We start from the raw sequence: 14,106 nt of genomic DNA, 5'->3' as shown, positions 1-14,106 counted from the left end.
TTTTAGTAAGTGGGTTTTGAACCGTGTTCTTGATGGACAGAACCATCCCTTTTCGAGACGAGATCTAGTTCCACCTGCATGAATAACGAAATTCTCAGAATAATCTATTATTGGAATGCAGAAAAATCAGACCTCCTCCATGAAGTGCCTCATCACGACCAGAAAATTGGTGTTTGATATACCATTTGTGTCAAAGAAATTACTGGATCAACTTATTTTTGAACAGACATTAAACGATATTTTAATTACTCTGATTTTGCAAAATTTTTCAATGAACTGTGTGAAAGGGAAATTATTAAAACTTCTTTGAAAAGGATACTGCAAAGCACATGTCGCCAATATTTCTTTCCAGGGAAATTGTGATGTGTTCAAAGACAGAGTGATTCACTGAACAACAAGAATTTTGCTCCGACTTAAAACAATGTGTCCCTTATGGTGTTGTGTGTGCTGAATCCAAAAATGCGTCTCTTTTCTTCGTTTTACGTAAGGTGTTTAAGGTATACTATGATTTCACCTTTTGATAAGCGCTCCCCAGGAAACATCTGGCGCGGTTTGGGGCTTATGAACCATAACAAAAGCTAATGCATTTTATGAGTTTATGACCTATTTCCGGTTTCTTATGGTTGTTGGCATGTTCTTTTGTATTTCTAATAAATAAACAGATATTGGTCCCTTCTATTCAGTAAATTTCAGAACAGTTCAAAGTGAGGTCTATGCAATGAACAAACAAGGGCGTGATTTTGAATATTTAAAAGAAAAGTTTATCAGTCTGAGTGAAGGTAAATTAAAAGAGGGCATTTTCACCAGTCCACAAATTCACAAAGTCATGGCTGACTCTTTGTTTGAGGAAAAATTTTCCATTACAAAAAAATGGCATGGTGCGCTTCCAGAGATGTTTTCTCAAATTTCCTTGGAAATTCTAGGGCAGACAACTACATCGAACTTGTGGAAACCATGTTAAGTGCATATGGGAAAATGGGGTGTAAGATGACTCTCAAAATACACTTTTACATTCTCATTTGGATTTATTTCCTCTAAACTTGGAGCAGTAAGTGACCAGCATGAGGAGAGATTTCATCAAGAAATATCTGAAATGCAAAGGCGATATAGTAAAGGAAGATCATCACCCAGCATGCTTGCAGACTATTGTTGATTCCTTGTAAAGACAGTCCCGGTTCTAATTATAAATGGAAGTCATCCAGAAAATTCTTTTAAATGCTATGTTCAAATTCCGAGATTTTCTCATTATACGCATGAAATATTTTTATTGTTGTTATGCTTTTTGTGTTTTAAACTATGTAACATCATTTTTGTATCCAGTACACATTTTTGAAGTATTATGTGGCATTTTAATCCCTACTTTTTTTTTTTCATAAAAAATACAATTCACTTTCTTCGGAAAATGGTACGTGATGGAGCAATTTGGGTTTTATATTCGGATTTAGGACACACATATTAGTAATATTCACCTATTTTTATTTCGGAGCAAGACAAAAAGTGAAAATTTGTTGTTCAGTGTATCAATGTTTGGCCTCCACCATCCCCTAACCTTACACCCTGTGACTATTATCTCTGAGGCACAGTGAAGGAGAAAATGTACAAAACAAACCCACATAATTTAGATGAAGTGAAAATCTATATCTGATGGGAAATATCCTTCATATCATGACACGAACTGAGAAGTGATGAAAAATTTAAGCCAGTGTAAAATAATGTAAGAGGAAGGAATATAATTTCAACACTTTTTTGGGTAAATTAGGCGAGTAAAACACTTTGTAAGACTTTGTCAGCTTCAGTAGCCATGATGGATGTCTACCAGTGTGCAGAATGCACAAGTATATGTGTCGAGAGGAGAAATTCCATACCACTTACCCAGGCTCTGGGTGATTACATAGTATACAGTAGTTCAGAATTATATTATAAGATGAACTTAACTAAAAATCATCTTCTTTAAAGAATGAATAAAAGAAATAAAATAAAGATGTCTCCGTACTCTTTACAGAATTGAACTTACATTATGTATGTCATAAGATTCTTACAACATAGAAAGTATCAAAATGTATGTTATAATTTTTCGAGTAACAGACACATTCAGTTTCTGAGACATGTGCACTAAAGAGAAGTTTTGCTTTAATGGGAAACTGTAAACATACTGTGTGGTACATTTTAATTTTTAACAATAACATAAAAGTTATATATGCTCTAGATGTTGCTGTTGATACATTACTATTCCACAACAGTTCATTTTCATATATTTTGCATACAATGAAACTGATTTTAGACAACACTTCGGGCATTTATAGATGTATTTATGTATTTATTTCCTTTTTGAAATTTCAGAGACACCATATCCGAGAGCGTAGTTTATCTGTTGTAAATATGTTCCTAGACGAAATGGCAAAAGAAGCAAAGAATATTATTACAACAATTTGTGATGAGCAGTGTACAATGAGTGACAAGGTAATACGTATTTTAAATTTAATTCCTATATTGGAATGGATTAGGAGAGTCTTGTAAAATAAAAGAACTTGATATTTACTTTTAATGTTTCTGATTGTGATTCAGCTACTTCCAAAACACTGTGCCATTTTGATTTCTCAAGTGGTAAATAGGAAAAAGAAGGACAAAAACAAGAAGAGTGCTCCAGAAATAGCAAAACCAGGTGTGGAGAGCTACAGGAAAACTAGAGAAGAACTCACAACGTAAGTATATATGGTAAATTTAGTTTGACTCATAGTGAATTTGTCTTTTATCATTGGAAGTATTTTTTTCATTTTATTTATTGTATTATATTCCATAGATCTTACGTTAGCATTGAAGCTTTGAGATGTGGAAGAAGTCAAGATTTATACAATTTTTTGGCGAGATGAAGTGAGGCTGAGGATTCGCCATAGATTACCTGGCATTTGCCTTACTGTTTAATCTTCTTCAGAAAGAATTAGTTACTGTAAGTTTCATTGACTTTTTAGGATGAGCAATACCATTGGTTGAAATATGACTTAACCTACATTTATTTATAATTGTAAAGACAATTAAATACTTAAAAGGTCAAAATACAACAGTGTTCATAAGTGAAGATTAAAAAAATGGAGATAATTATTACAGTTGTCTGAACACTATTTATTGATAAAATAAATAAAATAATAAAACTGGTTAGAAACCATACATGTTTCGGGGGTTATGCTCCTCCATCTTCAGACCTTTTAAGTATTTAATCATGGTTACTAGTGAAGAAGAAAACCTGGTCAACCAAAAAAAAACTGAAGATGGGGGAGCAAAGCCCCCGAAACATGTATGGTTTCTAACCAGTTTTATTATTTTATTTATTTTATCAATAAATAGTGTTCAGACAACTGTAATAATTATCTCCATTATTTTTAATCTTCACTTATGAACACTGTTGTATTTTGACCTTTTAAGTATTTAATCATGGTTACTAGTGAAGAAGAAAACCTGGTCAACCAAAAAAAAAACTGAAGATGGGGGAGCATAGCCCCCGAAACATGTATGGTTTCTAACCAGTTTTATTATTTTATTTATTTTATCAATAAATAGTGTTCAGACAACTGTAATAATTATCTCCATTATTTTTAATCTTGTAAAGATAAAGTATAGGGAATCTAGAAATGCCATGAAGGCACTTGGGGTGGGGTATGGAGGTAGAGCACTTTGTTTTCTTGACATTGACTCTAGAATGAGGTGGTGGTGTTGTTGGCACCATCCTCCAACCACATTTTAGCCACCTGGAAAGACCCAGTACTCAATTTGATAGCATGCTGAGTGAACTTCAGGGCTGTTCTGGAAGTTTGGCAATGAGAAAACACCATATTCACCCAGGATCGAACTATGGACATTCCAGTCTGTAGTCAGTTGCTTATTTGTCATTGTATCTGAAATAAATTGAACTTCGGTTTTCTGAATTATACACGTAAAAGATATTACTTATAATTCCAAAGCTGAGATATTTGACTACAACTCTGAAGGCTATCCAGAAAGTAACTTATGTTAGATCATTTAACAATTTTTCTATCTCTTACTGTAATATATTACGATATTTATATCGTAAATAACTATTATCTTGTACTTCACTTATCTTTCACACTCAATTAAATTTTTACTTCTTGTTAAGAAGTTTCAACTTCATCATGTCTTTCTCTTTATGTTTCATATTACAGTATTTTTGAAAGTGTATTATTAGCATAGAGTATGAGATCCTCACTCTAACTGATCGAGTATAGCGCATGCATTATGTCCAGACACTCCCCCACTCTTCCTACATTGCTGTGCACGAGATCGGATGAGTCAACTTACGAATTATAGGGGAATGGGTTTGTCTTTGCCTAGAACTTGGTAGACACATGCCCAACTTTCCCTTCTATTCTCACGCCCTCCACAGAAACATTGTTCCCGTACTGCACATCGCGAGTGTCTTGACAAAATACATGAACTGTACCGCACCCTTGGTGACTTCACTATGAAAACTTTGAAATTTCACATTTTTCGCTTTTCTTTTCAGACATCAGTCAATGTGATGATAAATATGTTTGAATTGTTGATATTTTAATTTTATTTTCCCAGGATGGATAAACTTCACATGGCTCTAACTGAGCTGTGCTTTGCAATCAACTATTGTTCTACAATCAATGTGTGGGAATACACTTTTGCCCCACGGGAGTACCTAACACAACACCTGGAGAACAGGTTTGCAAGAGCTTTGGTTGGGATGGTGATGTACAACTCTGACACTAGTGAAATTGCCAAGCCATCGGAACTGCTGGCAAGTGTTCGAGCTTACATGAATGTGTTACAAACTGTTGAGAATTATGGTAATTACTTTTTTTCAGTTATCTTGATTTATTAAACTGTAAGTTGAACGAGACTACACATAATGTGGTAAAGTGTATATGAAATACAGGATTTACATTTATATTTAATTGAATTACTGTAAATCAACAAATATAACTATACATTTTCTTTTGCAGGGTAGATATAGTGAAACCGAATCCTCAGACTATAACAGAATTGTATAAACACGTACCATAGGCAGGGATAGAATTATTTCCATGGGGTGGTGGGATGATAAAATAATCTAATTCATAGATATGTACTCTTATCATGAGCATACAAATGCACCTACATGCATAAAGAAGACAAATACATTCCTATGCATAAACAACGAAAAAATAAACGTATATTCAGCTCTCTGAAATCTATACTTTGGTTAACTAAGTACAAAAAAATGTCAATTATATAAAATAAATATTGCCTACTTTAGGTAACCAGATACGAAGATCATTGTGTCATCACTGATTCTGTGGGATGATTCATATTTGTCCACTTGGCCATTTGTTATCACTTGTATGGTCACTATTTGCAGGTTGAATGTCATCACCAGTGATAATAGCGGATGCATCAACACTTATACTATTATCCATAGTATTAGCAGGTACTTTGTACTTCATTATTACTAATAAGTCCAGTTCCATTTCATTCTCTAACTTGAAAAAAGGAATGGATATCTCGCGAACTCATTGTCACATGAAGTGAACTGAATGACCTTTGTCTAGAAAATGTTCTAGGCATATGCGTTCTAAACATGTGCCAATGATTCTTTCTTACCCATACGCTAAATCACATAATGAATACCTGTATTTAGAAACACAATGTTTATATAAACATTGATTTGTATATTAATTTGCACATAAACCTACTATAACTCCTCGGAATGATGCTTTCTTCATACCTAATATTACAGTCCCACCGGCCGTTCTTCAGCTCTGATGTTTCTCGTGACCGAGGGAGACAGTGTTGCCGATACAGACAGATGGAATGTCGTGCACTTGCCAGCTGATTTTGTGCCGCAGAATAAAAAACTAATTCGAACACATAGGCATGCATATAAATCATTTTACACATAACTTAGATCACATCCTTCGTTAATGTACACAGCTAGTGTACATCACAAAAAACTAATGCAAACATGTATGTAAATCATTTTAGACAAACATAGATCACATCTTTCGTTAACCTTCAGACTACCAAGCTCTAAGACCAACACCAACTACCAAGCGGGGTCAGTCTAGACCCCGAGGAGAAATTGCTTTAAAAGGAACAATGAAAACAATATGTAATAAAATAATTAAAGAAAATTATTAATATAGTGCATTTTGAAAATGTAACATATTTAAACAATGAGTTCGGAAACAAACAAGTCCAATTTTACCTTAACCTAACTGAAATTTTCTTCTCTAGTGCACTTTTTCATATTTCGTATTCATGCATTCAATTTTTTCACAATTTCTATTCAAATTAAAAGTTCAAACTAATTTGGGGCAGGTATATTTTTGACAATAAGAGCAAAAATATTCACGAAAAATAAATAGGGGTACAACTGAGCAGAAGAAATTTATGTAACAAATTTCACGCCTGAAGTCCACTTCACAGTTTCACTGCATGGCAGACACACTGTTTTGGTTATTTTCTTTATATGGCTTTCGCACATGCATTTTATTTACACATTTCATAGTATTCACTAGCATTCCTGTCAGTTTTTCTAGGGCACAACTGGCATCAGCTTTTTTATATAGCTTGATTAGAGGTTCACCATCTTCTCTTCCCATAGGCTCTCGCTCAGGAACAGGATATCTCATTGCAGTTATTGCTGGTTTGTGAAATCCTGTGGGATGCTGAAGTCGTCGTTTCACTTTCGGAATGATCGACTCCTTCCCAAATTGGAGCAGAAAGTTCCTTCTTCCATGCGTAGAACTTGACTGAAGATGTGGATTCTTCGCCTTCCATACTATATAAGCATTGAGACACCCAATGTCGACAATGTTCAGGAATAAGACATAAGGTCATCGTCTTGTGATTGTTTTCACAGAATATTCATTTACCATTTTGTCCATAGACTGCACTTGTTTGAGAGCAACGTAAAATCAGTTCTTCTCTATGGCAGTGAGACATGGAAAGTGACAAAACACCTCACTCATGAACTACAAGCATTTGTGAATCGTTGTTTACAAAACATATTGGCCGAACGTCATTTTCAATACATTACTTTGGAAGAAGATGCAACAGAAGCCCAATGATCTGGAGATAAAAAGAAGAAAATGGCGCTGGATTGGACACACCCTGAGACGCTCAGAAGGAAACATTGCTAAAGAAGAACTCTAATGGAATCCTCAGGGGAATAAGAGAAGAGGAAGACCCAAGATAACCTGGCGGAGGTCTGTTCAAGAAGAAGCCCAAAATCTAAAGAAGAACTGGAGAGAAGTGAAGGCCTTGGCCGCAAATAGGTCAAAATGGCGCTTTTCTGTTGTGGCCCTATGCTCCCCATAGGGAGACACAGGACATTGAATGTATGTATGTTTTTTGTCCATAGTATCGACACCCCATTTTAGGGCTAGGCAACAATACCTTGGGTATTCCTTGCCTATTCTTTCTCATTGTTCCACACAGTGTCAAATATTTCTTGTAAAGTTCACTTGCAAGTGGAATAGATGTAAGAAAGAATATCTGTCATAATGCCGTATCCTCCTTGTAGGCAGCTGGTTAGATCAAACACTACTCTTTGACATTGATTTTTTTCAGTAGCAGCCCCTTCTTTTCCAGTGTACACCAGTAAGTTTATAACCAGGACACACATTTTCATTTCATACTTAGCAGCTTTTGACTTCATATAAACAATGAAAGGGCAGCGTCCTCGGAAAGAAACGCGTGGCTTTTGGTGGACTTTTAGACCAAGACATTCCATTTTTACTCGTATAATTTTCATCAATCCGCATATCATCATTTTCATCTTCAACATCAACATCAGTATCACTATTTTCTATTTCATCTGCTACTTCTTCAACCTCTTCTATTATTCTCTTCTAATTCTCACAGATCAACTACTTCTTAATTTTCACTCTCACTCTCACTCTGTATCATACGAGTCACTTCACCAACATGTTCCTGCTTATGTATGTCATATATTTTCCTCTCCCGCTCCGTGGCGTCGTGGTCAAAGGCATCCTGCCTACGACTCACGTTACGGAATGTGCGCTGGTTCAAGTCCTCATGGGGGAAGAAATTATCTCATAAAATTTCGGCCAGTGTATGGGACCGGTGCCCACAGAGCAACGTGATACACTTGGGGAGCTACGATGGGTAGCGAAAATCCGGTTTCGCAAACCAGCTATAACGGCTAGGGGGAACATCGTGCTAACCACACGATACCTTCATTCTGGTTGGATGATCGTCCACCTCTGCTTCGGCATGTGGACGTGAGGCCAGCAGCTGGCTGGTTGGTCTTGGCCCTGCAAAGGGCTGTAGCGCCATGGATTTATATATTTTCCTTCCTGACATTTTTATGTATCAAGAAGAGTAATAGTGTACAACTCAATCTAAACCAGTAATCTACTGAACTAAAAGTGTAGACAGATTCCCAACAACAATGTACAAACAATTTGAGATACCTGAAAGGCTTACCAACAACAACAATGGGCAAAGAAAATAAACTGGTGACAAAAGTTTTGTACAACACAAACTACCAAGAGGGGTCAACAGAGACCCCACTGAACAAAAATTAATATTATCCCCTTAGGGATGGAACACTTACATAACCAACACGACAGACATGACGCGATAAACAAATCTGACAATAACAAGAAGTATCAATGTGCACAGGTACCGTTTTCCCATGAAAATAATTAAAAAATTTGCATTGGGGTCTCTTCTGACCCCGCTTGGTAGTCTGAAGGTTAATGTACACAGCTAAATAATTATGACAGAATAAAAACTAATGTGAACATGTATGTAAATCATATATAGAGTATATTACCACAGATTATGGAAATATCATTAATATTACAATAAAAGTGTATCAAATGAAACAGACTCTACTTTACTTACATTCTGTTAATACTCAAAGGGGAAGATGCCACACTCCTTGTAAATGTTGATTTCTTCGGCCTCATCACTGGAATCAGAGATTGTTTTGGTATTGCCGGTTATTTGGGTGCCAGTTACGAAGAATTTTACTATATAATTTTTTCGTTACTTAATCTGTATTATTCACAAGAGCTACTGGCATAGCTCAGTTGGCTGAGGTGCTTGCCTGCTGATCCAGAGTTGCGCTGGGGTGTGGGTTCAATTCCTGCTTGGGTTGATTACCTGGTTGGGTTTTTTCCTAAGTTTTTCCCAACCATAAGACAAATGTCAGGCAATCTATGGCGAATCTTCAGCCTCATCTCGCCAAATACCATCTTGCTGTCACCAATCTCATCGGCGCTAAATAACCTAGTAGTTGATACAGTGTTGTCAAATAACCAACTAAAAAAATTATTCACAAAATCAATTTAATGAATGTGAACTACACTGAAAAATCATGAACTCTTATTGTATTTGATATGTCTAAAAAGGTGGAAGGAATTTTATTTCTCCTCTCTTCCTTTACAAGAGGGTAATGAAGTTCAAAAGTTATTTTTTATTTTCACATGGCTATATGCTTCCGGTTACCTCATCCTAACTGTTTATTTTAATTAAAGTCTGAACATGAAAGACTGTCTCAATTATTTTTAGATATTGGTACGTCACAATTCTGAACTGGCTCTAAAATGCTCTTAGTACATTGGAGCTTAGACTACACTCATTTTACAACTATCGTCGTTTCATATTCAATATCATTCAATTCAATTGTAGTAATTCTACTAAACCTCATTTTATATTCGATAGACTAGTAATTAAATTCGTTTGTTGAAATAGTTGTTGTTGTTCTAATGTGAGGGATTATGATTACATCAATATTTTCCTAGCCAGCCAATATAGTTTATGTATCTTCTTGTCATGAACACACTTTTTTTGGCTCCATATATTCCGGATAATATTCTGAGTTTAATATTTTGTCAGTGGAATAGAATTTGTATAAATTGTCCTCTATAAATCCGAATCTTTGCAGATGTTCTCCAAAGCAATCATGTCTTGTAGCTAGTGTAAAGTGAAATACTGCTTTCTTTCTCTAATTTTAGTGTAATATCTTAAAATTTAACTGTTTTCCTTATATTAGAAGAGTAGCGTTTGTTTTGTTTAGAAAATCGTAATTTTTTGTTTTATATTGATTTTAATGGTATTTAGTTTCTCATTGAGTGTTGCTGTATCTCTCTGGATGTCTGTAGAGCTTCTTTTTAGGTAACTGGTGAGATTTCTCATTTCCTGCTAGTTTTACATGGGCAGGGACCCACTGCAGAATTATCTGTTGAAATTTTGTTTAGAATAGTTAATAATTATGTCTTACTTCTTCGATGAAGATAGACTCAAGTGGACTGTAAACCTTTTCTATTGGTTAAATTTCAGAAATAGTATCAGTGAGTACTTTTCTTCAAGGTCTGTTCTGTTTAGAATCTGTTGCAGGGCTGTTTGGATTGCAGCTATTTCTCCATCAAAACTTGTAGATGCTTTTGACAGTGGAAAATAATGAGAGAAATATTTACAATGATATCACGCACAACATTATCCTTCAGTTTATCTACTGAGCCATCAGTATAAATTCAGAGCCATTTTGTCTCGGAGTTGTTTGCATTTTTATACTCTGTGGCTGTGCTTCTTGATGTGCCTGGGGGATGATCTTGTTTATTAATTTTGACTGTTATATCTATGTTGCTATTTGTCAGAGACTCAGCCATCTATACTAAAAAAAAAAATATATATATATATATATATATATATATATATATATAATCACAATAGTGATCCAGAACTTTATTTTTGTTTAGTAATTCGAGATGGCAGCACTTACTGTATCTGCCATCGGGAACCTTTCGTTCTTTTATTTCTCTAACCTCTCAGTTTGTCATAATTGACAAGTGTTAAGCTAGTGTTTTCTTGGTGCGTAATTATGTTTTTGCACTCTTGGATTATGATTGTGATCCATGCAAACATTCTCAGTGTCTAAATTTATGTTTTTACAGAATTTATTATAATACATAATTGAAAAAACAATTGCTTTGTGAATGTTGAAAAAATGACTCTGTTAACATGTAATCATTAATAATTAACCAGGAAGAGTAATAAAAATAAAAATTGCATATAAAAATAACTTAAAATATCAATCATAACTGTGGTTTCAAGGTTTTTCCCAACTGTAAGAAGAATGTCAGGTAATATATGGCGAATCTTAGGTCTCGTCTTGCTAAATACCATCACGCTATCTTCACCAATTCCATCGACACTAAATATCCAGTAGTTGATAAAGCATCATTAAATAACCAAGTATAAAAATTACTAGTGGCTTGAGCAGCCACATTCCACACAGTTGCAGGATTCAATAAACCCCCTAGCTTCTCTTTTAATTCAGAGTTTGCTGTCCTCTTCTAAGATGCCTAATATATGTGACATCAAATTTATACAATTTAATTTAGGTATATAATTTTAACTGTCTGCATTTTAATTCTAACATTGCTGTCCCCTTCTAAGGTGACTATAATGAAATCAAATTTGCATTTATTACATAATTAGTCTTCCATATCTTAATTCTGACATTGCTGCCCTCTTCTGATCTGGCCTATAAAATGCCTAAAATAATATTTTAGAGCCTATTTTAATATTTTAAAATATGTTTTAGGGGCCTAATCATGCTTTTTTTAGAGTTAAAATATCTTAGGTCTGTTCATCATGTGACTAACATCATTTGAATAACTTCGGTGCTATGAACATGGACAGGTGGACAGACAGAATCACGAAAACCACTTATTCGTGTTTAGTGATTATATACTACTACTACTATTATTATTATTATTATTATTATTATTATTATTATTATTATTATTTACTAGTAAGTCTAATGTTATAGGGCATGTAATATGTATGGGTGAATTCATAAATGCATATAGAGTGTTAGTTGGGAGGCCGGGGGGAAAAAGACTTTTGGGAAGGTCGAGACATAGATGAGAGGATAATGTTAAAATTGATTTGAGGGAGGTGAGATGTGATGGTAAAGACAGGTTTAATCTTGCTCAGAATAGAGACATTTGGTGGGCTTATGTGAGGGCGGCAGTGAACCTCTGGGTTCTCTAAAAGCCATAAGTAAGACCTAATGTTATATTTTATAGTTGTAATATTAACATATCGATGGCCCAGAACCAGACTGTTCCAAGTCCATTTTACAATTTTTTTTTTCAGGAGAGCTATTTAAACTCCTGACATTCAAAGCTTCATGAAACAATTTGGAATAGCTTCTTAGCAACCTTATGGAAAGGAATATTTACAATTTTGTTCGATTCATATTTGCAGACAAGAAATGAAACACAGATTTCTTTCTGATAAAAAGTTGGACTTAGAACAGTCTGGTTCTCAGCCATCGAATGTTAAATGTTATGTTTTATTTAACGACGCTCGCAACTGCAGAGGTTATATCAGTGTCGCCGGATGTGTCGAAATTTTGTCCTGCAGGAGTTCTTTTACATGCCAGTAAATCTGCTGACATGAGCCTGTCACATTTAAGCACACTTAAATGCCATCGACCTGGCCCGGGATCGAACCCGTAACCTTGGGCATAGAAGGCCAGCGCTATACCAACTTGCCAACCAGGTTGACTCAGCCATCGATATGTGATTACTAATAATATAGTAATTTAATAGTATCACATTGTGAACAGTACCACATGCTGTTTGTTGTCAGTATAGCTGAGAAGCATCGGAAATAGGCTAGAAGCTATTCTTATCTTACATATTTCACAGGTTTAAAGAGAAGGAAAGCATTATGCTTCTCTCTCACTGTCTCCCTTTTTCTTCCCAACAATTCATTTTCACAAGCAGGTAGTTGGAAGCTAACATCTCAGATCGCCTGCACATTCGAATTCATTGATTCAAAACATTGTGTGAGCATGAAATAATGGAATAAAAAAATAATAATAATTTAATTTATCCATATGCATATAAAAAAGCATTCCTTCAAAAATTAAAAGGGAAGCAATGTTTCCACTACATTCACGGATGCAATGCCCCTGGTCAACTGCTGATTTCAGTGTTGAAGTCTGAAAACAAATACATCATTCTATGGGAACACAGTATTTGTTGTTTATTGAGTTTTACAACATTTTGTTGAATTTTATAAGAAATGTAATTGATTTAATAATAATTCAGTAAACTAAATCATTGTGTTAGTGTTGTAGGATGGTATTTCTCGTAGTAGGATACATAGTTTTATTCAAAGTTGACACCTAAAATATAGTTGTTCATGTGTGAGTAGGTTTTATTTTCGGAAGGAATTGTCAATATAACATGAGATAACAAGATTCTGTTATCGTCATTTTTAATCATCGATGATCATTGAATCTTTCTCCTGTAGTAAAACTGAATCTGAATATATATATAGACACACACACACAGGGTGGACGGTAAGGTAGTACATTGACAGGAGCCATAGATCTCATTATTTAGAGTAAGTTTTGTCAAATAAAATAAATCATAGGCCTTACAAAATAATTACAAGTGTTTTGAAAGTGCTGATGGCAATTGCAAGATGTCTCAACGCCGCATAACTAGTACCCCACACCCCATGCTGTCAGCGACTTGAAGGGGGTGGGTTAAGTTGAACTACCTTTCACTGTGTACCTTGCAGCAGGTGAGGGGGAAGGCATCAGCAAACAAATGTACTGAGCTTTGGTGCAATACTTCGCGAGCTAACCTGGGGATAAATCTTCGCACAAAAATGACCTACGTAAACTCCGGATAGGGATGTAACTGTTATTTGTTTAGTTTGTGAATTTAGTGTCAGAAAATGTAAATTAATAACCTGAATGAACAAAATAGCTCGTGTTCACGTGCAGTTCAACAATGACTACAGAATTATCAACTTACAATGCAATACACTAACAATTTAACGTGAAAGTCAGGAAATTATGTCCAAATTAGTGAAAAGACAGCATGGAAGTTTCAATTACAATTAATGAAAAAAGAAAACTGATGTAACTTTGTGAACAAGATGTAATTAACATTACAGTTTGCTGTTTTACGAATCACTAATTCTGGACGTCAATAATGAAATAAAGAATAATAAACCACATTCCACTCACATCTTACAGGTACTGTTCAAAATGTCCACCATCAGCTTGCGTGCAGCTTTCACATC

At 34.9% G+C, this 14,106-nt stretch overlaps 1 protein-coding gene across 2 annotated transcripts in view; it reads left to right on the top strand.

Annotated features, from left to right (window-relative positions):
* Hem (Nck associated protein 1 Hem) overlaps positions 1-14,106 on the top strand; it is a 155,724-nt gene that overhangs the window by 66,366 nt on the left and 75,252 nt on the right. For both annotated transcript variants that reach the window (XM_069838143.1, XM_069838141.1), the window contains 3 exons: positions 2,341-2,460; positions 2,566-2,702; positions 4,579-4,826. In XM_069838143.1, coding sequence (XP_069694244.1) covers positions 2,341-2,460; positions 2,566-2,702; positions 4,579-4,826 — 505 coding nt within the window. The remainder of the gene's footprint in view (positions 1-2,340; positions 2,461-2,565; positions 2,703-4,578; positions 4,827-14,106) is intronic.

The sequence above is a fragment of the Periplaneta americana genome, chromosome 10 (genome assembly GCF_040183065.1).
Source record: "Periplaneta americana isolate PAMFEO1 chromosome 10, P.americana_PAMFEO1_priV1, whole genome shotgun sequence".
NCBI classification, from domain to species: Eukaryota; Metazoa; Arthropoda; class Insecta; order Blattodea; family Blattidae; genus Periplaneta; species Periplaneta americana.
The sequence above is the reverse complement of the archived record's forward strand: the minus strand, read 5'-3'. Positions and strand labels throughout refer to the sequence as shown.